The 25,747-nt window shown below is 43.2% G+C and overlaps 2 protein-coding genes across 3 annotated transcripts; both read right to left on the bottom strand.

Moving 5' to 3' along the window:
• Positions 1–307: 307 nt before the first annotated feature.
• Positions 308–21,500, bottom strand: LOC116613483 (cell wall protein DAN4). 2 transcript variants are annotated; one of them, XM_032373967.2, is made up of 10 exons: positions 21,299–21,500; positions 11,068–11,114; positions 9,958–10,040; positions 7,195–7,991; positions 5,915–6,846; positions 5,771–5,819; positions 5,384–5,514; positions 4,938–5,072; positions 2,463–3,330; positions 308–1,601 (listed from the first exon to the last, which is right to left on the bottom strand). In XM_032373967.2, the coding sequence occupies exons 1-9, from the start codon at positions 21,327–21,329 to the stop codon at positions 2,494–2,496; spliced, it is 3,042 nt and encodes a 1,013-aa protein (XP_032229858.1). In that variant the 5' UTR covers positions 21,330–21,500; the 3' UTR covers positions 308–1,601; positions 2,463–2,493. The 2 variants fall into 2 exon arrangements, with proteins under 2 accessions (XP_032229858.1, XP_032229859.1); XM_032373968.2 differs by having other exon boundaries at positions 5,384–5,496.
• A 1,214-nt stretch (positions 21,501–22,714) lies between these two features.
• LOC5505629 (apoptosis regulator Bcl-2) lies at positions 22,715–25,438 on the bottom strand. Its single transcript, XM_001626362.3, has 2 exons — positions 24,867–25,438; positions 22,715–23,610 (listed from the first exon to the last, which is right to left on the bottom strand). Exons 1-2 carry the CDS (start codon positions 25,308–25,310, stop codon positions 23,488–23,490), a joined length of 567 nt encoding a protein of 188 aa, XP_001626412.1. The 5' UTR covers positions 25,311–25,438; the 3' UTR covers positions 22,715–23,487.
• Positions 25,439–25,747: the final 309 nt, after the last annotated feature.

Below are 25,747 nucleotides of genomic sequence, written 5' to 3'. Positions count from 1 at the left end.
GATGAGGTCTGAAATCTTGTGAAACCCGCCTAATGCAGGTGAGTTGACAGCTTTGCCGTAGTCATAGAGATGCTTCAGCCTTCTATTACAAAACGTTTTCCCTTTTTTCATACACAAATATGACTGATTTTTTTCATACAACTGAATTTTTTGTTTAACGTTTGAATTGCGATTAACAATATTTGATTGAAAGTACAGTGAAACCTGGATTTCACAAATATTCGAAAATATCCCTGTTGAGAATGAATACATAAGCGGACTGCATAGCCCATATTACACTACTGCGAACACAAAGACTAAATGTCCATTCCAGGGTTTTTCCTTTTTATTTGTTCACACTCTATTCATTCAAAATTCAATAAATGCAAGAGGATCTTATTCTTTCTTTATGACTAATGCCATAAATCTAACACCAAAACAGACCTGAACTCTACTTCATTTCACGACCTCCTAAGCTACAGTCGTCAAACACCCCAGGAAAGTGTCACTTTACTTCTCGATGATGCCAGTTACAGAATTTATTTACCCATAGAGTTTTAGATGTACACCCCATCCGGAACAGTGCTACAATGAATAGACTCGCAAAGGTGCATGAGGCATTCCCTGCTTGACAGACCCAGGTCTAGAGCTCAGTGGTACCCCACATGAGTCAAGAAAGACAAAGGCAAAAGGTTGAGAGGGTGGGTAATAAAACAACAGAAAGTAAGACATCCTTGATTGTGGTGTGTGATCTCACTGATACCTGCGTAACCAGCTACTGAAACCTTACCACTGATCACTTTTAGGATAACCCATTAAGTGATAAGTGATATGGTTTCAGCAGCTGATCTTGTCTTAAGATAAAAAATAAATGTAACAAAAATAAATTATGCGCATTGATACTAACAATGCTGTTTAAATTTAGCTGTACAAGAGCATAAATCTCACTGACACCTCATCCTGAGTCCAGTGGTAGAGCTTGAGGCCATCTAGACCTTAGCCCCGTATTTTTAGCCTTTTTCTGCAAACAAAAACTGTATGATGGAAAATGTTTTTTCACATTAAAAGGCCTCATTGACGTCCCATAGAGATCAATGGTGAAACCAGCCCCTTGTGATAGGAGACTGATCCCGGCCGCCCCCTGTTCCATTGACCCTGTCCTTGGTGAGCCACAGGAATACTAAAGAATCCGAAACCTGAATCTACCAAGTTAAAATGCCTCAAACACCAAAGAAGAATATCTATCATAGCCTTGCACAAAATGCGGCAAACGCCGAAAAAACTATGTGCAAATGCGTCCTGTAAAAGGCAACATCTAAAAGCTCTGTTTCACAAACCAGGGGTAAATGCCAGTCGTGGCTGGAGATGTGGCTCAGTTCCGTAGAACTTCTTGTCTATCAGTGGTGCATTGACTAGAAAGTGGCTCTTTACATATATAAAAAAAGAAAGCTATCGGAACATTGAATACAAAAAAATCTGCGAAGATGAGACCTGCTTAGTCGAAAATCAGTATAGGTAAATAACTTTGTACAAGCTCTTGAAATATTTTCAAAGAGTGCAGAGCTTGTTCATATAGTCTACTATTTAAAATGATTATGAAATTATTCCTTTCCAGATGCCACCTGCAACAAAACCAGAGATAGACATTCAATACAACAGAGCCAATTTTTGGTAAATTTTCTTGATTATTTATGATTTAATATACGTATGCCGCGTAGCTAAGCTAGGCATAAGGCAGGAGACAAGTCCTGTATACTCAGTAGTAGAATGTATCCTTACAATAGGGATATCAAGAAACAGAGCGAGTTGAGAAAAAAAAAGATGCGACTGTATATCATTGAAGCGATTTCTGCGCTCTGGTTGGCTAAAGGGTTTTCAAATCATAACTTCACTTCACGCTATCGCTATGTCGGTAATAATTTCTCAACGAAAAAATATCACCCAAAATTTCTAATTTGGTAAAATGTATAGAAGAAAGGAGAGTGCTGAGATCTTCGAGACACAAAAAGTAAAATTTCGGATTGGAATTAAACCTGATTTGCTTCCAGTGAAACGAACGTTGATGCAAGCATGAGCAATACAATGTATTTCGGGGAGTTTGATTTGGTCCCTTATATACCCCATGTCTTTATGTACCTTATTATGTATCCCATGTCTTTATGTACCTTATTATGTATCCCATGTCTTTATGTACCTTATTATGTACCCCATGTCTTTATGTACCTTATTATGTACCCCATGTCTTCATGTACCTTATTATGTACCCCATGTCTTTAAGTACCTTATTATGTACCCCATGTCTTTATGTACCTTATTATGTACCCCATGTCTTTATGTACCTTATTATGTACCCCATGTCTTTGTGTACCTTATTGTGTACCCATGTCTTCAAGTACCTTATTATGTACCCCATGTCTTTATGTACCTTATTATGTATCCCATGTTTTTATGTACCTTATTATGTACCCCATGTCTTTATGTACCTTATTGGGCCGCTTGCTTCCATTTCCTGGCTCAGCCAGTCTTGCGGCTAGAGCATGGCCTGCTGCCTGGTCGGCTGTTTGGCGAAGAGTTGCTTGCCTTGCAGGACAACGATCCCATTGGACTTCCAGGGAGGAGGGATCCCTCAGATGCTGTCCTCACTCTTGACGCAGACAAAGCCCGGTTTAATGTACACTGTGATGGTTTGGGGCTCGTAGGAGGCCTAGGACTGAGCGGTGATCCGGCATGGACTGAAGACCTGGCGGAAGCTGGATTGGACTCTGAGGGGGAGACTGACACCTTGTGGACGCTGCTGTTGCCCTGTCGCTGGACTGGTGGCAGTACTGGGATGGAAGAGACCCCAGGAAGGGAGCACCTTGAGACTGGTCTTGCGCTTGACGCTGAAGTGGTGGATTTCCTGCCACTAGCTGGCCTGTTGATGGGTGGCAGAATAGGCGATGAGCGCTTCGGGCTCCTTGGAAGAGGAGAAGCTGTGTCGACAGAAGCCTGTGATGCCGTGTTGGCTTGTGTTTTCTGGGAAGAAGGCGGTCTTGGGACCCGGATTGGAATGGAACTAAGAGAGGATTTCGAATTCGATTTCGATGCCGAACTCCCTTCCCTGCCCCTAGATCGTTGGCTGAGTGACTTCGGGCTTCCCACACTACCGCTAGATGTTTGACCGCTAAGCTGCTCGTGGCTTCCCGCAATGTGGCTTGCATGGCTTGATGACCGTCGGCTGAGCGGCTTAGGGCTGTTTGGTGGCTTCGGGATTAGGCTTTTGGATGATGCAGCCTTCTCTGCTTTTAGCAGCTCAACTTCAGAGTTGAGGATTCCCATGATCATATCATCAAGCGCCTCGGAGTCTGAATCCTTCAAAAGAAGATTGGACATACGTAATCATCCTGTAGACTGTAGCTAGCTTGGGGGTGGGACGTCGGAAGGCCCGTACCCAGGGGGGGGGGGATGCAGGGGGTGCGAACGCACCCCCCCACAACGGCCAGAAGTCCAATTTTGGTTCTCAATGACATGCTATTCGTAGACGAAACAATAAAACATAAGCTACATCACTCTGGCATGTCATCAATCCATAAGACAGAATTTTTGTAGCCAGATCCGACAATAAACGTCCCTTGGAGATACTGCCAAGGGCATAAAAATCCTTTTGTTTTTTCGGTGGTGTTTTTTTCGAGAGTTATTTTTTTCGGATTTCGCACCCCCCCAATTAAAATCCTGGGTACGGGCCTGAAGAAAATGTCGATGACGAGGTCTGCCCGTAGGAAAATATAGGAATATCTGTGTCTATACTTACTTACCCTACATATGGGAAAGGGTGGCTGATTTTGAAGTCTATGGCTGCTACGCTAATGATACAATATCGAAATATCGTCACATATTTGAATAGTATGACTTCGTGGCTGAAAAAGAAGCCAGTGAGGATAGGACTATGGCCTCATGTCCCTTGTTTGCCACTTCAAACTCAAATATATCATGTGACTCAGCGTATTTGTGAAGGCAGATCGATCTTATGTCATATTTTAGCCTATGAATATAATTTAAACTCTTTTTCCGCGACGCGACATTGAGTTAGTGGTAGCTAAAAGATATTTTTACTTGATAATATTAGTGTATGAGTGATACACGATATGTGCTTTTGATGATTTGGTCTGTGGTTAGCGGTAACATGAGCGACAATTTGATGCGCTTGTTTATGAGCGAGCGTAAACCCGCATATTTCAGTCGCCGCCGACATATAAACATGTCATTGTTTTACCCAAGACACTAGAACAACAATAATGAGCTCGCTCCTTCGGCGTGCGTCCAGCTATAACTATTCCAGTGCTCCCTCGATTGCCACGATCTTTATGTTAAATTAAAGCTCACATATAGGGGAATCTTATTCGGGGGATTTGTTTGATGCGCTTGTTTATGAGCGAGCGTAAACCCGCATATTTCAGTAGCTGCCGACATATAAGCATGTCGTTGTTCTACAAAGACACTAGAACAACAATAACTAACTCGCTCCTTCGGCGTGCGTACGGCTATAATTATCCCAGTGCTTTCCCGATTGCCACGATCTTTATGTCAAATTAAAGCTCACATATAGGAGAATCTATATGTGAGCCTTCCTGTATGGTTGCTAGCCCTTGATTTTCGAACTACACTGGTAGCTGTAACATTAGCAGTAATGTTGTGCCAACTGGCCTTACGAGATTGTCTCCTTTGTAGATAGCGTCATCAATGCCCATCTGGGTATAATGACCCTTTCTACAAAGGAGGCAATTTCGAATGATCGCCCCTCTTTTTGTGTAAAGCAGGGTCAATGAGAATATGCTAAAATGTTTCTTACACTTTGGTTTTAATTTCTAGAAGAAATCAATATCAAAGTGCAAGAAACATTTTAGTATTATATACCCGATATCTGCTTTAGAATGGTCGAAGTTTTTAAAAAAATATGATATCTCTATGTCGCAATTTACCTGGTTGCTGGTTGGACTTTGCTTGGAGGTCACGGATGAAGAGGCGTGGCCGTACACAGAAGCCTTCTCTGCTGCCAATGCACTGGCCTGGGCATTAATGATGTTACCCACATATGATGCAATGTCGGCGTCATCCTACAAGGAATCCATACCAATTTGTAAGAAACATTTTAGCATTTCAATGGTTAAAGAAGTTTTGGGCTTTGCTTGGAGATCACGAGTAAAGGGGTGTGGTCGTACACAGGAGCTTTTTGGGCCTATTTATGATCCCTTGCACAAAGCAGGCGACTCCAACGCCGTCTTCCTACAATAACACAATACCAGAGTGCTAGATATATTTGGGTATAATATGCGCGATCTTTTCTCTGGAGGGGAAGATGTTCGAAACAAGTTATGAAATCTCTATGTCGCTATGCTTGTATAAAAAGCGATTTCAGCTGCCTTACCTGATTCTGATGGTCTTCCGCGAGCCTTTCAGCTGTTACATCAACCTTGCTTGGCTGTTCGGCAACAGTAACTACACTAGGCGTGGAGCCAGTAGCCAAAGCGATGGTGGAGCCTGTTGGTTTGATAGAACCTTTAAAAAGGAAAAGTATTCTAACACCTGCTTTCTACGGGAGATCAAGTTTAAAATTTCAAGATTCGAGTTTAGTAATGTAGAGGATGTAACAAAAATAGGTGGAAATGTACTCAAAGAATCCAGGGTAGTAGGAGAGTAATATAAGAGGGATCAAATAAAACTGGTTTTAACTTCCTTCATTATCTGCCCAGAACAAAGGCCCTATTGTTTAAGGAACAAAAGACCACGACGTCACCACAGAGAGCTTCATTACCTTTAGTATTTGTCTTGTCCAGGGTCTTCTTTGGAAGCTTCTTTGTGCCCTATAATACATAGATTCATAGATTGAAGATATGGGTGATAATGTGGGCTGTGGGCGTAGTCACTGCTATATAAATTGGACTGCTTTTATCTTTACCTTGCTGATCTTGCTTTCGACTTTTGACTTCACAATTGTTTTCTTAGTAGTGGCTTCTGTTGACTTCTTTGCAGCCCCGGGAAAGCTTTCCGCCTTTTTCAGATCTTTCATTGGTTTGCCAACTTCCTTAGCAGGAATGCTCTTTACTGTCTTCTTTACATCTCCGGGAAAACTATCGGCCTTTTTTAAGACTTCAACCGGTTTGGTGACATTATTAGCTTTCACTGGCTTCTTTGCAGCCACGGGAGGTTTTTCCGTTTTTTTTAGGGGTTCCGTTGGTTTGCCAACTTCCTTAGCAGGAAAGTTCTTTACTGACTTCTTTACAGCTCCGGGAAAGCTATTTGCCTTTTTTAAGACTTCAACCGGTTTGGTGGCATTATTAGCTTTCACTGGCTTCTTTGCAACCCCAGTAAGGCTAGCCGCCTTTTCCATGACTTCAGCCGGCTTGACATTCTTGGATGTAAGTGTATCACTTATAGCAGTCTTGTTTGTCTTAGTTACGCTGGTTTTAGGTGAAGTCTTGGTGGAACTGGTACTGGGTTTAGGTCCCTTCTTTGGCTTGCACGGTTCGTTGCTTGAGGAAGAAGTAATGGACTTAGATGCAGAGGGTACGGTCAACTTGAGCTTAATCCTAACCTCGACGTTGAAATCCGATAAGGAGCTACCCTGAGTGGTGTTAACATATACCTCTTGTGTGCTCAGGCGACTGATATTACCCACAGACCCGACCTTGCTGACACTGGATGTTTCGCTGCTTGTGAAGCTGGTCCTGCGGGAGCCGACAGATGACTTGCTGTTGGTGAGGCTTAACTTTCTGGGTCCTACAGGTGTTATGCTTTCATTTCCAACTTTAATCGTGATCGGTGGGAGAAGCACCTCCTCTTCCTCAGCTGTAACCTCAGTTTGTGTTGCCATTGTGGAGCTTGTTTTTCCTTCAAAGTCAAAATGTGTATGGAGCTGTATTATCGAACATATACTGTTAGGGTTAGATAAGACAATTTCGATTCGGACATCTGCCTTCCAGGGTGGCAAAGACTGATGCCTTTATCATTGTCTTAATTTTTTGTTATAATAAATGAAATAATGTGAAGAATTCTTGTGATGTCAAAACAAAGGTTTGTATATCATTTACCCAATCGATAATAAAATAAGTAATAACTTCCCCAAATCAGCCTATGAAAAAAGGACGTTTTCTTGCACTCGATGAGTATCATATGCACCCTTGTCTACGCCCGAATACAAAAGTACTAAGAAAAGCTCGGTGGTTTACTGATTGTTACCTGCAAGATCGATGCCAATACTTTTAACAGGACCGACGCTCCCAGTGCTGTCACCTGAAGTATCAGAATCCTGTCCAGCCACATTTCGCACATCAGCGGCCGAGTCAACTGAGGCTTCAGCATCACAAACGTAATTGACAGCACTTGTAGGTTCAGTGGAACCAAGTAGGCTGTCATTGCTAGAAGTAGAGGGTGCAGTTGCTTGCTTGTTGTCCTCATCCACTTGAACGGTAACCTCAGAGGTAACGTTATCAGCGGAAGAGTCCGTGGTTGTCTTGTCGGTGTCTCCAGCAGTCGAAGGTCTGATGTCTTCATCAACTGGGACGGTGACCTCAGAGGAGACCTTATCAGAGGAAGAATCGTTTGCCCCCTTGTTGTTGCCATCAGCAGAGGAAGGGTGGACTTGCTTGGACAAAACACTTTCTGCACGAGGAAGCAAGGAAGCATCACGCAGTGGTGAAGGCTCTGGGGTATCTCTCTCTGTTACAGACATTGCAGAGCCCTCCCTGATGTCATTTCCTTGATTGGCAGGAGCCTCATCGCCGCTGACAGCGATCTTATTGCCAGGAGTCTTAACAATGCTGGTAACAGATTCGTGAGCTTCAGCCACAACGGCCGGTGATCCTACTCCAGGGGTATGACATGTTTCACTGTCACCCTCATAGCCTTGATCATGCTTAAGCTCGGTGGAAAATGGCTTGTGATGAGAAAGCTCTACAGATGAGTTGCGGCTCTCGGAAAGCTGGTCATCGCTACCCTTGATGCTGGGCACGACAGGGCTTGACTGTGTAAGTGACCTATTAAAGCAATAGTCATTGATCGTGGTACAATGTTTAACCTGTTGGCTCCTATACCGGTTAAAAACGGCCAAGAAAGTACCCACTAGCCAAAACATTTGTAAAAGCAAAATAAGCACACTGAACTAAGGATACTCAGACAATAAGCTAAGGATACTCAGACAATAAGCTAAGGATACTCAGACAATAAGCTAACGATACTTAGAAAATAAGCTAAGTATACTCAGACAATAAGCTTAGGATACTCAGACAATAAGCTAACGATACTCAGACAATAAGCTAACGATACTCAGAAAATAAGCTAAGGATACTCAGACAATAAGCTTAGGATACTCAGACAATAAGCTAAGGATACTCAGACAATAAGCTTAGGATACTCAGACAATAAGCTAACGATACTCAGACAATAAGCTAACGATACTCAGACAATAAGCTAACGATACTCAGACAATAAGCTAACGATACTCAGACAATAAGCTACTCAGACAATAAGCTAACGATACTCGGACAATAAGCTAACGATACTCAGACAATAAGCTAACGATACTCAGACAATAAGCTAAGGATACTCAGACAATAAGCTTAGGATACTCAGACAATAAGCTAACGATACTCGGACAATAAGCTAACGATACTCAGACATTAATGTCGCTTTACGCGTGAAAAGGAAATGCCCGCTTTGCAACGCAATGAATACACTAGGCACGACTATGGCAGAATATGGGGGGAGACAGACCGATCGAAAGCGAGTTAGCGTGACGTGACGACTAGCGCGTGACGTAGCAACTGTAGTGTAAGCATATGACCTTTAGGCCTCACTCATCTCCCCTACACTCCGCGTGAAGGATCGGACGAGAGTATTGGCTGGTCCACAAACGCACAAGCACACCTTATAGCAAACAAACCCCGCTTGGGGAAGTCGTCAGACAGAACTAACCGCAGACTCTCGGAGATACTCCCCGGTTTATTTCAATAATAAAGCAATGATTAAGTTAATACTTGTTTACAGTTGATCGCCAAGCTAACACTGCCTGTACACACAAAGAAATCTGTCAGTAAAAGGGAGGGAGGGTGGGCAAATGTTTCTTTACAGTACCCGTAGCTTATGAAGCGAAAGAGCGAATGACTTTACTTTAGGTGTGGCGCTTTATATAGGTAGATAGCGACCAATAAGAATTAAGAACGTGTATAGTAAGGTATCTCACGTGAAACATATTAAGTAATACCTGTGCTATCGTAGCATGATACGTGTACTCGTACGATATAATTTACGAGTGACCTTTGAGCCTGGCTCCGGCTCCATTAACTGAAATTACCGTCCCTAGTGGTGACGGTAATTTTGGAATAAGCTAACGATTCTCAGAAAATAAGCTAAGGATACTCAGACAATAAGCTTAGGATACTCAGACAATAAGCTAACGATACTCCGACAATAAGCTAACGATACTCAGACGTTGCGACGCAAGCCCTAGCCAAACGTGTTTATGTTAAAGGTCTGCCCTAGACGTTACCAGGATGACCCATTAAGAACGACAAAGGCCGAACTACGAACTAATAAAAGCATCGTTTAACTTATTTATTTTGTTTTATTAACTTCGTCACAAGGTAGGGTTACCGCCAAGGGTAATTGGCGTACAGTTGCTAATTATTTTGTCCAACTTTTATTAGATTGCTTCAGCCTATCATAATGCTTCATTTTCAGCATGAAATTAATCTCTATGGCGTCCAAACACCGAAAGCTACAATATCTAATTGGCATCACAGTAGCTTAGTTTTTGCTTGCTTTGTCTATTGTAATGTTTAGTTATTTACGAGTCAGACAAACGACCGCATGGTGAACGCCGCCATGTTGAATTAATTACACACACAGAACCCGGATGTGAATCGCGTGACATAAGTATAGCGTGACATATAATGACATCTATCACATTTTAATGCTTTTAAAGGCATCAAGTAGGCAACTTACTTGCTGCTCGTTTCCTCACTCAACTCGGGTAGAACAGAGAGTGGACTCGATGATGCTGGTGAGGGACAAGGGGCGCGTTGATTCTGCAAAAACAAGCATTGTACAAATTTTATTTCGAATTCTTGGTCCTTGGTCCAACCTTCAGTTAATTGTTACTAGCCGGTCTTTCATCTATTTTATCTACTCCATTTTTTGACAATGTTTTGCCTGTTGTATGTTGGTATTTTTTGTGTGCACGCTATTTCATTTTCTTTTTTCATTACGAGCAAAACCATTGGTACCCGTAAACTGCCCTGGCCCATAAGCTATTCCAGGAGAATCAGGGGTCAAAAATGGTTTCTCCTCAAACTACCCTGTTATAAATAGGGACGGTTAGAGATTTCCAAAAAAAACATTTTCCCCCATTCATCCAATTTTTGAGTTTTTAACTCAAAAGTAATTAACTCAAAGGTTTGCCATTCATTTATAAATTTTTAATTTAAAATTTCATATTTCAATTTCATCTTTTTATTTTGCTTTTCATCGAGGGGAAAGCCATACTTCTACACTTAAAATCAATCAATTATACACATCTACTTCAAACTTTCTGAAAGGAATTTGACCATGTTTTCGAAAGACCTTTCTGATAAACAGACCTTTCTGATAGATACAGTTATAACGATAATTGTGCATGCATTTCGTAACACAGGAAGTTTGATCGAAAAATATTTAAAAAAGGAGCGGCTAGATTTTATCAAAGTGGACCCAGTTTGGCCTCCCTTAATACTTAAAGGTGCCCTAATTTAGTTTTGGCTTCAAATGAACAAGGTTTAAATGATGAAAACAAAACAGTTACAGGGTGGCGGAGTGGTCCCATAAGTGGGGGAGGGGTGGTTGGTGGTTTTAGGGGGGGAGGAGTGGGTGGTGGTTCCAAATCCTATTTATAAGAACACGGGGATTTTAAACTGTTCAACAAATTTGTTGCTGGTTGCATATATACCGCTTGAAACCGGTTGGTTTAAAGAAACGTTCATATATATCTAAAGAAACATCCGCTGGCACCCCCCTGCCCCTCCCCTTCCACCGCCCCTGAGTTATAGTGATATATAGATGTTATAATGATATACATACCAGGGTATTACTAGACATGACAGGACTAGGTGAAACACAAACACACCCTGCAAAGAAACAAAAAGAAAATATGTGATGGAAAGTATTGCACCCACATATACTACTAATGCACCCCACCTATACTAGTACTTCACCCCACCTTTAATAGTTCTGCACCCACCCTACCTATACTAGTACTGCACCTTACATATACTACTTATATATACTACTAAATATTCTTAGACCCCACCTATACTAATGCTGCACCCTCCCTATACTAGTACTGCACCCCACCCCATATAAGTACTGCACCTCACCTATACTAGCACTGCACCCTACCTATATCGGCACTGCACCCCCACCTTTACTAGCACTACACCCTACCTATATAGGTACTGCACCCCCACCTATACTAGTACTGCACCCTACCTATACTAGTACTGCACCATATCTATACTAGTACTGCACCCCACCTATACTAGTACTGCACCCCACCTATACTAGTACTGCACCCCACAATATTTTGCACTGCACCCTACATATACTAGTACTGCACCCTATCTATACTAGTACTGCACCCCACCTATACTAGTACTGTACCCCACCTATACTAGTACTGCACCCTACTTATAATAGTACTGCACCCCACCTATACTAGTACTGCACCCTACTTATAATAGTACTGCACCCCACCTATACTAGTACTGCACCCTACCCATACCAGTACTACATCCCACCTATACTAGTACTGCACCCTATCTATATCAGTACTGTACCCTACCTATACTAGAACTGCACCCAGCCTATACTAGTACTGCAAACCCTTCCAAACTAGTACTGCACACTACATATACTGGTACTGCACCCCATCTATACTAGTACTACACCCCACCTATACTAGTACTGCACCCCCACCTATACTAGTACTGCACCCCTACCTATACTAGTACTGCACCCTACCTATACTAGTACTGCACCCCACCTATACTAGTACTGCACCCTATCTATACTAGTATTGCACCCTACCTATACTAGTACTGCACCCCACCTATACTAGTACTGTACCCCACCTATACTAGTACTGCACCCCACCTATACTAGTACTGCACCCCACCTATACTAGTACTGCACCCTACCTATACTAGTACTGCACCCCTACCTATACTAGTACCACACCCTACCTATACTAGTACTGCACCCCTACCTATACTAGTACCACACCCTACCTATACTAGTACTGCACCCTACCTATACTAGTACTGCACCCCACCTATACAAGTACTGCACCCCACCTATACTAGTACTGCACCCTACCTATACTAGTACTGCACCCCACCTATTTGGTACTGCACCCAGCTTATACTAGTACTGCACCCCACCTATACTAGTACTGCACCCCACCTATTCTGGTACTGCACCCAGCTTATACTAGTACTGCACCCCACCTATACTAGTACTGTACCCCACCTATACTAATACTGCACCCAACCTATACTAGTACTGCACCCCACCTATACTAGTACTGCACCCTTCATATACTAGTACTACACCCTATCTATACTAGTACTTCACCCTACCTATACTAGTACTGCACCCCACCTATACTAGTACTGCACCCTTCATATACTAGTACTACACCCTATCTATACTAGTACTTCACCCTACCTATACTAGTACTGCACCCCACCTATACTAGTACTGCACCCCACCTATACTAGTACTGCACCCCACCTATACTAGTACTGCACCCCACCTATACTAGTACTGTACCCCACCTATACTAGTACTGCACCCCACCTATACTAGTACTGCACTCCACCTATACTAGTACTGCACCCCACCTATACTAGTACTGCACCCCTACCTATACTAGTACCACACCCTACCTATACTAGTACTGCACCCCTACCTATACTAAAACCACACCCTACCTATACTAATACTGCACCCTACCTATACTAGTACTGCACCCCACCTATACAAGTACTGCACCCCACCTATACTAGTACTGCACCCCACCTATACTAGTACTGCACCCCACCTATTTGGTACTGCACCCAGCTTATACTAGTACTGCACCCCACCTATACTAGTACTGCACCCCACCTATTCTGGTACTGCACCCAGCTTATACTAGTACTGCACCCCACCTATACTAGTACTGCACCCTACCTATACTAGTACTGCACCCTACCTATACTAGTACTGCACCCTATCTATTCTAGCACTGCACCCTACCTATAATTGTACTGCTCCCTACTTATACTAGTACTGCACCCTACCTATACTAGAACTGCACCCCTACCTATACTAGTACCACACCCCACCTATACTAGTACTGAACCCCTACCTATACTAGTACTGCACCCTACCTATACTAGTACTGCACCCCACCTATACTAGTACTGCACCCCACCTATACTAGTACTGCACCCCACCTATACTAGTACTGCACCCCACCTATACTAGTACTGTACCCCACCTATACTAGTACTGCACCCCACCTATACTAGTACTGCACCCCACCTATACTAGTACTGCACCCCACCTATACCAGTACTGCACCCCTACCTATACTAGTACCACACCCTACCTATACTAGTACTGCACCCCTACCTATACTAGTACCACACCCTACCTATACTAGTACTGCACCCTACCTATACTAGTACTGCACCCCACCTATACAAGTACTGCACCCCACCTATACTAGTACTGCACCCCACCTATACTAGTACTGCACCCCACCTATTTGGTACTGCACCCAGCTTATACTAGTACTGCACCCCACCTATACTAGTACTGCACCCCACCTATTCTGGTACTGCACCCAGCTTATACTAGTACTGCACCCCACCTATACTAGTACTGCACCCTACCTATACTAGTACTGCACCCTACCTATACTAGTACTGCACCCTATCTATTCTAGCACTGCACCCTACCTATAATTGTACTGCTCCCTACCTATACTAGTACTGCACCCTACCTATACTAGAACTGCACCCCTACCTATACTAGTACCACACCCCACCTATACTAGTACTGAACCCCTACCTATACTAGTACTGCACCCTACCTATACTAGTACTGCACCCCACCTATACTAGTACTGCACCCCACCTATACTAGTACTGCACCCTACCTATTCTAGCACTGCACCCTACCAAAAATTGTACTGCTCCCTACCTATACTAGTACTGCACCCTACCTATACTAGAACTGCACCCCTACCTATACTAGTACCACACCCCACCTATACTAGTACTGAACCCCTACCTATACTAGTACTGCACCCTACCTATACTAGTACTGCACCCCACCTATAGTAGTACTGCACCCCACCTATACTAGTACTGCAACCCACCTATACTAGTACTGCACCCCACCTATACTAGTACTGCACCCCACCTATACTAGTACTGCACCCCTACCTATACTAGAACCACACCCTACCTATACTAGTACTGCACCCCTACCTATACTAGTACCACACCCTACCTATACTAGTACTGCACCCCACCTATACTAGTACTGCACCCCACCTATACAAGTACTGCACCCCACCTATACTAGTACTGCACCCCACTTATACTAGTACTGCACCCCACCTATACTAGTACTGCACCCCACCTATACTAGTACTGCACCCCACTTATACTAGTACTGCACCCCACCTATACTAGTACTGCACCCCTACCTATACTAGTACTGCACCCTACATATACTAATACTGCACCCCACCTATACTAGTACTGCACCCTACCTATACTACTACTGCACCCTACCTATACTAGTACTGCACCCCACCTATACTAGTACTGCACCCCACTTATACTAGTACTGCACCCCACCTATACTAGTACTGCACCCCTACCTATACTAGTACTGCACCCTACATATACTAATACTGCACCCCACCTATACTACTACTGTACCCTACCTATACTAATACTGCACCCCACCTATACTAGTACTTCACTCTACCTACACTAGTACTGCACTCTACCTATACTAGTACTGCACCCCACCTATACTAGTACTGCACCCCACCTATACTAGTACTGCACCCTATCTATACTAGTACTGTACCCCACCTATACTAGTACTGCACCCCACCTATACTAGTACTGCACCCCACCTATACTAGTACTGCACCCTATCTATACTAGTACTGTACCCCACCTATACTAGTACTGCACCCCACCTATACTAGTACTGCACCCAACCTATACTAGTACTGCACCCCACCTATAAAAGTACTGCACCCCACCTATACTAGTACTGCATCCCACCTATACTAGTACTGCACCCCTATCTATACTAGTACCACACCCTACCTATACTAATACTGCACCTTACCTTTACTAGTACTGCACCCCACCTATACTAGTACTGCACCCCACCTATACTAGTACTGCACCCCACCTATACTAGTACTGCACCCTACCTATACTAGTACTGCACCCCACCTATACTAGTACTGCACCCTACATATACTAGTACTGCACCCCACCTATACTAGTACTGCACCCCACCTATACTAATACTGCACCCCACCTATACTAGTAATGCACCCCACCTATACTAGTACTGCACCCAACCTATACTAGTACTGCACCCAACCTATACTAGTACTGCACCCCACCTATACTAGTACTGCACCCCACCTATACTAGTACTGCACCCTACCTATACTAGTACTGCACCCCACCTATACTAGTACTGCACCCCACCTATACTAGTACTGCACCCCACATATACTAGTACTGCACCCCACCTATACTTGTACTGCATCCCACCTATACTAGTACTGCACCCCTACCTATACTAGTACTGCACCCCACCTGTAGTTTAGAAGCACACTAGCATACACACATTGGCACCAGTCGGGCCAAGACGGGACGCTAGCACAGTCTATTACCCGTGCAGTTCGGCAACCATGGACAGCTGTTTCGTCCGATGAAGTTTAACTGAGGCAAACCGGCTATGCCATGCTGACGAGTCCTAATAAGGACGAAACAGCTGTCCATGGTTGCCGAACTGCACGGGTAATAGACTGTGCTAGCGTCCCGTCTTGGCCCGACTGGTGCCAATGTGTGTATGCTAGTGTGCTTCTAAAGTCCACATTTATGTATACATACTCGCAAGGATAGTTTGGCTATCCGACGGAGTTTTAGACTAGCAAAGGTCGCATGCGTGATCCGCACAATTGGCATCACGCTAGCCCGGTCGCAGCTCTAGATCCCACATGGATCTGAGCTGTGGTTTAAAGCACTTCGTTCGAGTCGAAGTCGCCCTGCAGTTTTTTTTGCCGATGAAGTTTAACTGAGGCAAACCGGCTATGCCATGCTGACGAGTCCTAATAAGGACGAAACAGCTGTCCATGGTTGCCGAACTGCACGGGTAATAGACTGTGCTAGCGTCCCGTCTTGGCCCGACTGGTGCCAATGTGTGTATGCTAGTGTGCTTCTAAAGTCCACATTTATGTATACATACTCGCAAGGATAGTTTGGCTATCCGACGGAGTTTTAGACTAGCAAAGGTCGCATGCGTGATCCGCACAATTGGCATCACGCTAGCCCGGTCGCAGCTCTAGATCCCACATGGATCTGAGCTGTGGTTTAAAGCACTTCGTTCGAGTCGAAGTCGCCCTGCACTTTTTTTTGCCGATGAAGTTTAACTGAAGCAAACCGGCTATGCCATGCTGACGAGTCCTAATAAGGACGAAACAGCTGTCCATGGTTGCCGAACTGCACGGGTAATAGACTGTGCTAGCGTCCCGTCTTGGCCCGACTGGTGCCAATGTGTGTATGCTAGTGTGCTTCTAAAGTCCACCTGTACTAGTACTGCACCCCTACCTATACTAGTACCACACCCTACCTATACTAATACTGCACCTTACCTTTACTAGTACTACACCCTACCTATACTAGTACCGCACCCTACCTATACTAGTACTGCACCCTACCTATACTAGTACTGCACCCTACCTTTACTAGTACTGTACCCCACCTATACTAGTACTGCACCCCACCTATACTAGTACTGCATCCCACCTATACTAGTACTGCACCCCACCTATACTAGTACTGCACCCTACCTATACTAGTACTGCACCTTACCTATACTAGTACTGCACCCCACCTATACTAGTACTGCACCCCACCTATACTAGTACTGCACCCCTACCTATACTAGTACCACACCCTACCTATACTAGTACTGCACCCCACCTATACTAGTACTGCACCCCACATATACTAGTACTGCACCCCACCTATACTAGTACTGCATCCCACCTATACTAGTACTGCACCCCACCTATTCTAGTACTGCACCCCACCTATACTAGTACTGCACCCCACCTATACTAGTACTGCACCCCACCTATACTAGTACTGCACCCCACCTATACTAGTACTGCACCCCACCTATACTAGTACTGCACCCTATCTATACTAGTATTGCACCCTACCTATACTAGTACTGCACCCCACCTATACTAGTACTGCACCCCACCTATACTAGTACTGCACCCCACCTATACTAGTACCACACCCTACCTATACTAGTACTGCACCCCACCTATACTAGTACTGCACCCCTACCTATACTAGTACTGTACCCCACCTATACTAGTACTGCACCCCACCTATACTAGTTCTGCACCCCACCTATACTAGTACCACACCCTACCTATACTAGTACTGTACCCCACCTATACTTGTACTGCACCCCTACCTATACTAGTACTGTACCCCACCTATACTAGTACTGCACCCCACCTATACTAGTACTGCACCCCTACCTATACTAGTACCACACCCTACCTATACTAGTACTGTACCCCACCTATACTAATACTGCACCCCACCTATACTAGTACTGCACCCTACCTATACTAGTACTGCACCCTATCTATACTAGTACTGCACCCTACCTATACTAGTACTGCACCCCACCTATACTAGTACTGCACCCCACCTATACTAGTACTGCACCCTACCTATACTAGTACTGCACCCCACCTATACTAGTACTGCACCCTACCTATACTAGTACTGTACCCCACCTATACTAGTACTGCACCCCACCTATACTAGTACTTTACCTCTACCTTTACTAGTACTGCACCCCACCTATACTAGTACTGCACCCTACCTATACTAGTACTGCACCCCCACCTATTCTAGTACTGCACCCCACCTATACTAGTACTGCACCCCTACCTATACTAGTAATGCACCCCACCTATACTAGTACTGCACCCCACCTATACTAGTACTGCACCCTACCTATACTAGTACTGTACCCTACCTATACTAGTACTGCACCCCACCTATACTAGTACTGCACCCCACCTATACTAGTACTGCACCCAACCTATACTAGTACTTCACCTCTACCTATACTAGTACTGCACCCTACCTATACTAGTACTGCACCCTACCTATACTAGTACTGCACCCCACCTATACTAGTACTGCACCCCACCTATACTAGTACTGCACCCCACCTATACTAGTACTGCACCCCTACCTATACTAGTACTGCACCCCTACCTATACTAGTACTGCACCCTACCTTTACTAGTACTGTACCCCACCTATACTAGTACTGCACCCCACCTATACTAGTACTGCATCCCACCTATACTAGTACTGCACCCCACCTATACTAGTACTGCACCCTACCTATACTAGTACTGCACCTTACCTATACTAGTACTGCACCCCACCTATACTAGTACTGCACCCCACCTATACTAGTACTGCACCCCTACCTATACTAGTACCACACCCTACCTATACTAGTACTGCACCCCACCTATACTAGTACTGCACCCCACATATACTAGTACTGCACCCCACCTATACTAGTACTGCATCCCACCTATACTAGTACTGCACCCCACCTATTCTAGTACTGCACCCCACCTATACCAGTACTGCACCCCACCTATACTAGTACTGCACCCCACCTATACTAGTACTGCACCCCACCTATACTAGTACTGCACCCCACCTATACTAGTACTGCACCCTATCTATACTAGTACTGCACCCTACCTATACTAGTACTGCACCCCACCTATACTAGTACTGCACCCTACCTATACTAGTACTGCACCCCACCTATACTAGTACTGCACCCCTACCTATACTAGTACTGTACCCCACCTATACTAGTACTGCACCCCACCTATACTAGTACTGCACCCCACCTATACTAGTTCTGCACCCCACCTATACTAGTACCACACCCTACCTATACTAGTACTGCACCCCACCTATACTAGTACTGCACCCCTACCTATACTAGTACTGTACCCCACCTATACTAGTACTGCACCCCACCTATACTAGTTCTGCACCCCACCTATACTAGTACCACACCCTACCTATACTAGTACTGTACCCCACCTATACTTGTACTGCACCCCTACCTATACTAGTACTGTACCCCACCTATACTAGTACTGCACCCCACCTATACTAGTACTGCACCCCTACCTATACTAGTACCACACCCTACCTATACTAGTACTGTACCTCACCTATACTAATACTGCACCCCACCTATACTAGTACTGCACCCTACCTATACTAGTACTGCACCCTATCTATACTAGTACTGCACCCTACCTATACTAGTACTGCACCCCACCTATACTAGTACTGCACCCCACCTATACTAGTACTGCACCCTACCTATACTAGTACTGCACCCCACCTATACTAGTACTGCACCCTACCTATACTAGTACTGCACCCCACCTATACTAGTACTGCACCCCACCTATACTAGTACTGCACCCCACCTATACTAGTACTGCACCCCACCTATACTAGTACTGCACCCCACCTATACTAGTACTGCACCCTACCTATACTAGTACTGTACCCCCACCTATTCTAGTACTGCACCCCACCTATACTAGTACTGCACCCCTACCTATACTAGTAATGCACCCCACCTATACTAGTACTGCACCCCACCTATACTAGTACTGCACCCTACCTATACTAGTACTGTACCCTACCTATACTAGTACTGCACCCCACCTATACTAGTACTGCACCCCACCTATACTAGTACTGCACCCCACCTATACTAGTACTGCACCCAACCTATACTAGTACTTCACCTCTACCTATACTAGTACTGCACCCTACCTATACTAGTACTGCACCCTACCTATACTAGTACTGCACCCCACCTATACTAGTACTGCACCCCACCTATACTAGTACTGCACCCCACCTATACTAGTACTGCACCCCTACCTATATTAGTACTGCACCCCTACCTATACTAGTACTGCACCCTACCTATACTAGTACTGCACCCCACCTATACTAGTACTGCACCCTACCTATACTAGTACTGCACCCTACCTATACTAGTACTGCACCCTACCTATACTAGTACTGTACCCTACCTATACTAGTACTGCACCCCACCTATACTAGTACTGCACCCCACCTATACTAGTACTGCACCCCACCTATACTAGTACTGCACCCCACCTATACTAGTACTGCACCCCACCTATACTAGTACTGCACCCCACCTATACTAGTACTGCACCCCACCTATACTAGTACTGCACCCCACCTATACTAGTACTGCACCCCACCTATACTAGTACTGCACCCTACCTATACTAGTACTGCACCATATCTATACTAGTACTGCACCCTACCTATACTAGTACTGCACCCCACCTACACTAGTACTGCACCCTACCTATACTAGTACTGCATCCCAGTTATACTAGTACTTAAACTAACCTATGCTTGTAAACCTAGTAAATTTTTTTATCACCAGACATGCCAGAAACCTTAACATACCACCCCTTTAGAACTTAGGTTCTTTACCCACCCTTCCTGAGGTTAATTTTTTTAATCACACACCCTCCCTAAGGACTTTGATTTAGTCGCCTACCAGCCCCTCCCACCCCACACACAAACGCACTTTCGGCTATTCAATGTTTTTTGTTTTAAAGAAACGAATTAAAAAATGGCTCAAACTTTTTTTTAAAATTAAGATAATTACTTGATGCTTACTTTGTCAAATAGATTTTCTGAAATTTATCTTTCATTGGAGTTTATTTGTTTCGGCCCCTTAACTAAGAAGAACTTTTCCCGGGCAAAGTGATTTGCGTTGTGAAGTGTTTGGTTATTTAAAAAATTGTCTTATATTTTGTTTATAAAGTATCTTTTTCCTTGAAATCCTTGTTTCTCACCTTTGGTTAAATTAGACGGACAGCTTCCCATCTTTGCAAATATTCCAGATGATGATTTTCAAGTCCCTTTTTTTGAAAGGGAGAAATACCAAACTATTCCCAAGAAAGGGAGAGTTGGAAAGAAGAAGAAAACTAGCGGGGCGTTCGATCTACCGATTAACGATGACGTCATAAACGATGATTGACAGGTTTCCTTATTTGGTTTCCTCTTTTATCCTAAATATGGTAAAAATAAAACATCGAAAACCTGTTCTTCTTGTTAACAAAATTATCAAAAGTTGTGTTGAGTGGAAATTCTTCTCGCAACTTCCATTCGAAAATTCAAAAGAAATTCTCGAGTGAGAATACATATGCGCGCGCAAAGAGATGGCTTTTTTTTAGCTCCACATTACTTTTGTAAAGAAATGGTTTTACATTCACGATTTTGGTCTTTATGTAAATTTTAGGTGATCATTTTTCATGTCAGGGTACTATAGACACACTTGGAATCAGGGATGACCTGCATTTTTGCGACCAGGGATCAAAATTTTGTGGGATCGAGATCCATTTTTAAAATGTTGAAGTCGATATTTTCTTGGAATAATTTGTAAAGGAATGTACGGGAACACAGGATTTATATGAGATCAGGAACCATGTCGCCTAATTTTGGTATCAAACACACATACACACACTAACAATCACACTAACAAAACAATGCTTGCTTTGAGCCTCGGCATGTTCTTTAAATTTGGGGAAATCTCAGGCTGGACGCTCCTATAAAAAAGTTCTTATAAAAAATTGGTAATTTTTGAAGCTTAATCATACCCTCCCATTCCCCCTTTTGCAGTTTTTTTTATCCCATTTTGAGCATCTTAGGTTTTTTTTCACAGATTTCCACGTGCATTTCCCTGGCGTACACAATGTCCTATCCAGGATATCTTCAAAGCAGTCAAAGAGAGGAGAAACGATCGCAGAATTCATGGCCTCTGATTGGTGCGTTTTCTGGTTTTGCTTGTTTGACGACGCGCATTCATAGCGTCAAATGAGCGCACACACTTTTGTCGTTTCTCTTATAGAAAAACCCCAATCAGTTCGTTGTTATCGCCTAGTGTATACAAAACATTCTATTTCGATATTTACGGAGCTTCGTACTCTACGCAGTCTGTTGGGAATGACGACTACAGGGCGCGTATGCACCCCACTTAGCGGCCAAAAAGTTGGTCATTTCTAAGGAAACTTAAAATATGCTTTTCCCATGATATATATGATTGCACAACCCTAATAATGAAATCTATACCAAAGTCTTCCAAGCTCACAATAGTGTGCAACAATGGCAGATCCATGTTGGTACGTAGGGCTGGTGCAACCTCCCCTAATACTGAATTTCAAAATATAAATAAAAAGTGCTGTACCGAAAATAAATGAGTAACAAGATGCCATGTTTTACTTGAATATTTTATTGCACGAAGTGCACACAACACAACTCTCAACAGAACTGGACAAACTGCAATGTTCCTCTCAATGCACTATAGCAGGGTAAAATATTTATTTAAAAACCTCTATCTTACTTTTGTACAAAATTTGATATAATCTCTTAAATATATTTTTATAACACAATAATATTTGAAACACAATGTCAGTTGAGATGAAATTTTCTTTGCAGAAGGCAACAGGTCAATAAGGAATTGAAAAGAATTTGAATAATGTGGTGCCAAAGGTTATCGAAACAATAACTGCTCAATATTTTCTTTAAAGATATGACACAGTTACTGTCAAAACAAACTCAGTCTGGAACAATACCTACTGCTCCCAACAAAAACAAACTGCGGATTCAAAAATATATGGAATTTAGGAAAGAACAACAAGTTGGGAATAATGTTTGCCTTTGTGCAGGAAAGATTCACCTCAACTGTTGCAAGACAGGCTTATACTGTCTGTCTAGTCCCTGGCCTTAGGCCATACATGGTATATTATGGTGGCTTCTTGGAAGCAAATGTTTACATAATGTCATTGATTCTGCATTTTCTCATTGGCCGTATGGATACACATAAAATACCAAGTCTTTGTGTTTTAAAGATGTTATAACTTGGTTTTCTTGGATAGTGGATCACCAAGAATGTGTAGGCCTATAAGTTACTGCCCCACATCAGCCTTGCTTGAGTCCTGTTATGGCGGGAGCCATTCACATTCCTCCTTCCCTGTTATTCTGATTAGCTCTTCATGTAGAGGACAGCGGCTAGAGATCCCAGGCCTAGTGTTGTGCACAGCAAACTATTCCACCAGAACTTTTCATGTTCCTCTTGGACATCCTTAAATTGCTCATTAAAAGCCTCCTGGAATAATGAAAAAAAATCTGGTTAGTAATCATTAAAACATCACCAAAAAAATAGTGTTAGGAAAACAATTTTTATTGGTTTTATTGCTGTTCAAACTGTAATAAAAAACATAATTAAACACAAAGACATTAGGGGGTATCCAAGAATCTAAGGTATCCATAGGGATATTTGCCTCAACTTGCTTATCGCTCATGACCTAATACAAACTTGTCTGTCCAGGCCAGAAGCACAAAGTCCTAGACCAAACCTTTTTTTGGGAAATAATCTCGCACGTAGCGCATGATAGCAATTGATATATGTGCGGGGTCACATGAACTCTGAATTCCAATCGCGAGTGGGTGTCTCAATTTCCTGTTGACAAAATTCCCCGAATTTAACCACTGCTCCTTTCAAAATCTTTAGAACTTTCCTATTTTGCCATAAAAGAAGCAATTTTCACCCAAAAGAAGAAACTAGTGTGAAATAACTTATTTAAAATAATTTCTATAGCTTTTTTTTCCGATTTTGCGTAGGCGGGAATTTGTTTACCACAAATGAAGCCATCTTGGTAATTTATTCAGTCAGAAGCCTTTGTAGTTTGCGCCACAGAAACGCATAATCCCCACCGTATGAAAGGAAGACTACAAAACGCGAAAATACAGTTTTGGCTGAGTGCCGGGGACACCCAGGAAGTAATAGGAGAAAGAATGCGAAGGATAGTCGACTCTTTTGACCATTTTTGGTCAGCGGAATCGGAGGGTTTTTATCACTGCAATCTTGTGCCTAGTTCTTTTACGATAATAAATTCACGACTCAATTCACCGTCGTTTCTAGCGATTTCGTATATATTAAGCTCAATGGAAAAAAAAAATATATTGGGTTTGAGATGTTTACCAAAGTAACTGTTAAGAGGATTTTTGAACTGAATATTTCAGTATTTGGGGTTAAAATTGAGCCAACCCGGAATCGTGAAAACCTGAATGGTCACCAGAAACTCATGAATAAAATATAAGTTCTCACTTTGAGACAGAAAAACACTAAAATACAACCGTAATAGTAATAGAAATCGCTAAAATTCGTACGAAATTAATACCAATAAATTCCCTGACTCTGAATTATCGGTATTCAGGTAAAATAATTTGAGATCTGATCGATTTGCAGTCGATGAAACGCGAGTCCTCTGTGTTTGCTCGGTAGCTCGCGTCGCGTACGAACAAGTAGTTACCGGTAACACAAAAATCCCTCGATATTACAGCTTCAAAATAACGACTTACCCATCCTCCAGCTTTCTTGACCCAGTCAGATTTAGAGGCAACATAATTCCCAACCCAAGTCGCTACGTTTTCAGCGTTGTCTAGCTGATTTTCCTGACAGTATTTCGCAACCTTTCCGGCGAAGGTGTAAAGAACAACTATCCGTCCCCAATTTATCCCATCGCCAAAGATCTCGTCGGCTACTTGCTTAAATGTCTCGGGAGCATTGTGTTGTCGAATGTCCAAGCGATCACACATGTTCCTTAAGAATAGTTCATGCTTATTTTCGATCTGGTTACTGAGCTTTCTCAGAATAAGCGCAGATTTCGTATTGAGTCGAGTTCCTTTCCCGAGTTTGTAACCGATAAAGTCCTTCGCTAGTTCGTGTGCGATTTTCTCCTCGGGAGTTTTCATTTTTCTTGCAGCAACAGCGTTTGCATTGTCGTATCCTTCAATTGGAGGCATTTTTGCTGTAGATTGGCTCGTAGTTTTAGACTTCGCTTTTTGTTTTATACTTATTATACTAACAAATCTGTAACTCAAGACTTGTTCGTTTCGCTTGAATGACCTACAGAGTAGACTCGGACATATATATAAGCACACCCTTTTTTGTGATTGGTCGGTAATTTTAGAAGTTACCATTGGCATGGCAACCGTCATGCAAATAGTGGAATCTTATTGGTTGAGATACAGCTTCAATGAAAAGTGGATTTACTTGACGTCACAGCGTTCTATCACGTACTACGAGACAAACTTTGCATAAAATACTCAATATACAGGATTTACAGACAATAGCACTTTCACTCCAGAACTATCGTAACCGTTCCAGTAAAACTTGTAGCATCTAAACCTCGTTACAGCATAACGGAAACACGAGTTTTTCTGCACAATTCTGTATCCAG

The sequence above is a fragment of the Nematostella vectensis genome, chromosome 5 (genome assembly GCF_932526225.1).
Source record: "Nematostella vectensis chromosome 5, jaNemVect1.1, whole genome shotgun sequence".
Taxonomy (NCBI): domain Eukaryota; kingdom Metazoa; phylum Cnidaria; class Anthozoa; order Actiniaria; family Edwardsiidae; genus Nematostella; species Nematostella vectensis.
The sequence above is the reverse complement of the archived record's forward strand: the minus strand, read 5'-3'. Positions and strand labels throughout refer to the sequence as shown.

What these genes read in the sequence shown, in the direction of transcription:
- LOC116613483 (XM_032373967.2), bottom strand. Translation starts at nt 21,329, where the DNA reads ATGGGAAGCTGTCCGTCTAATTTAACCAAAG. An exon ending in TATTGGCATCGATCTTGCAG is followed by an intron (nt 6,847 to 7,194) that starts GTAACAATCAGT and finishes TTGACTTTGAAG; the next exon opens with GAAAAACAAGCTCCACAATG. An exon ending in CGGAAGACCATCAGAATCAG is followed by an intron (nt 5,073 to 5,383) that starts GTAAGGCAGCTG and finishes GATTCCTTGTAG; the next exon opens with GATGACGCCGACATTGCATC.
- LOC5505629 (XM_001626362.3), bottom strand. Translation starts at nt 25,310, where the DNA reads ATGCCTCCAATTGAAGGATACGACAATGCAAACGCTGTTGCTGCAAGA. An exon ending in TCAAGAAAGCTGGAGGATGG is followed by an intron (nt 23,611 to 24,866) that starts GTAAGTCGTTAT and finishes TCATTATTCCAG; the next exon opens with GAGGCTTTTAATGAGCAATT.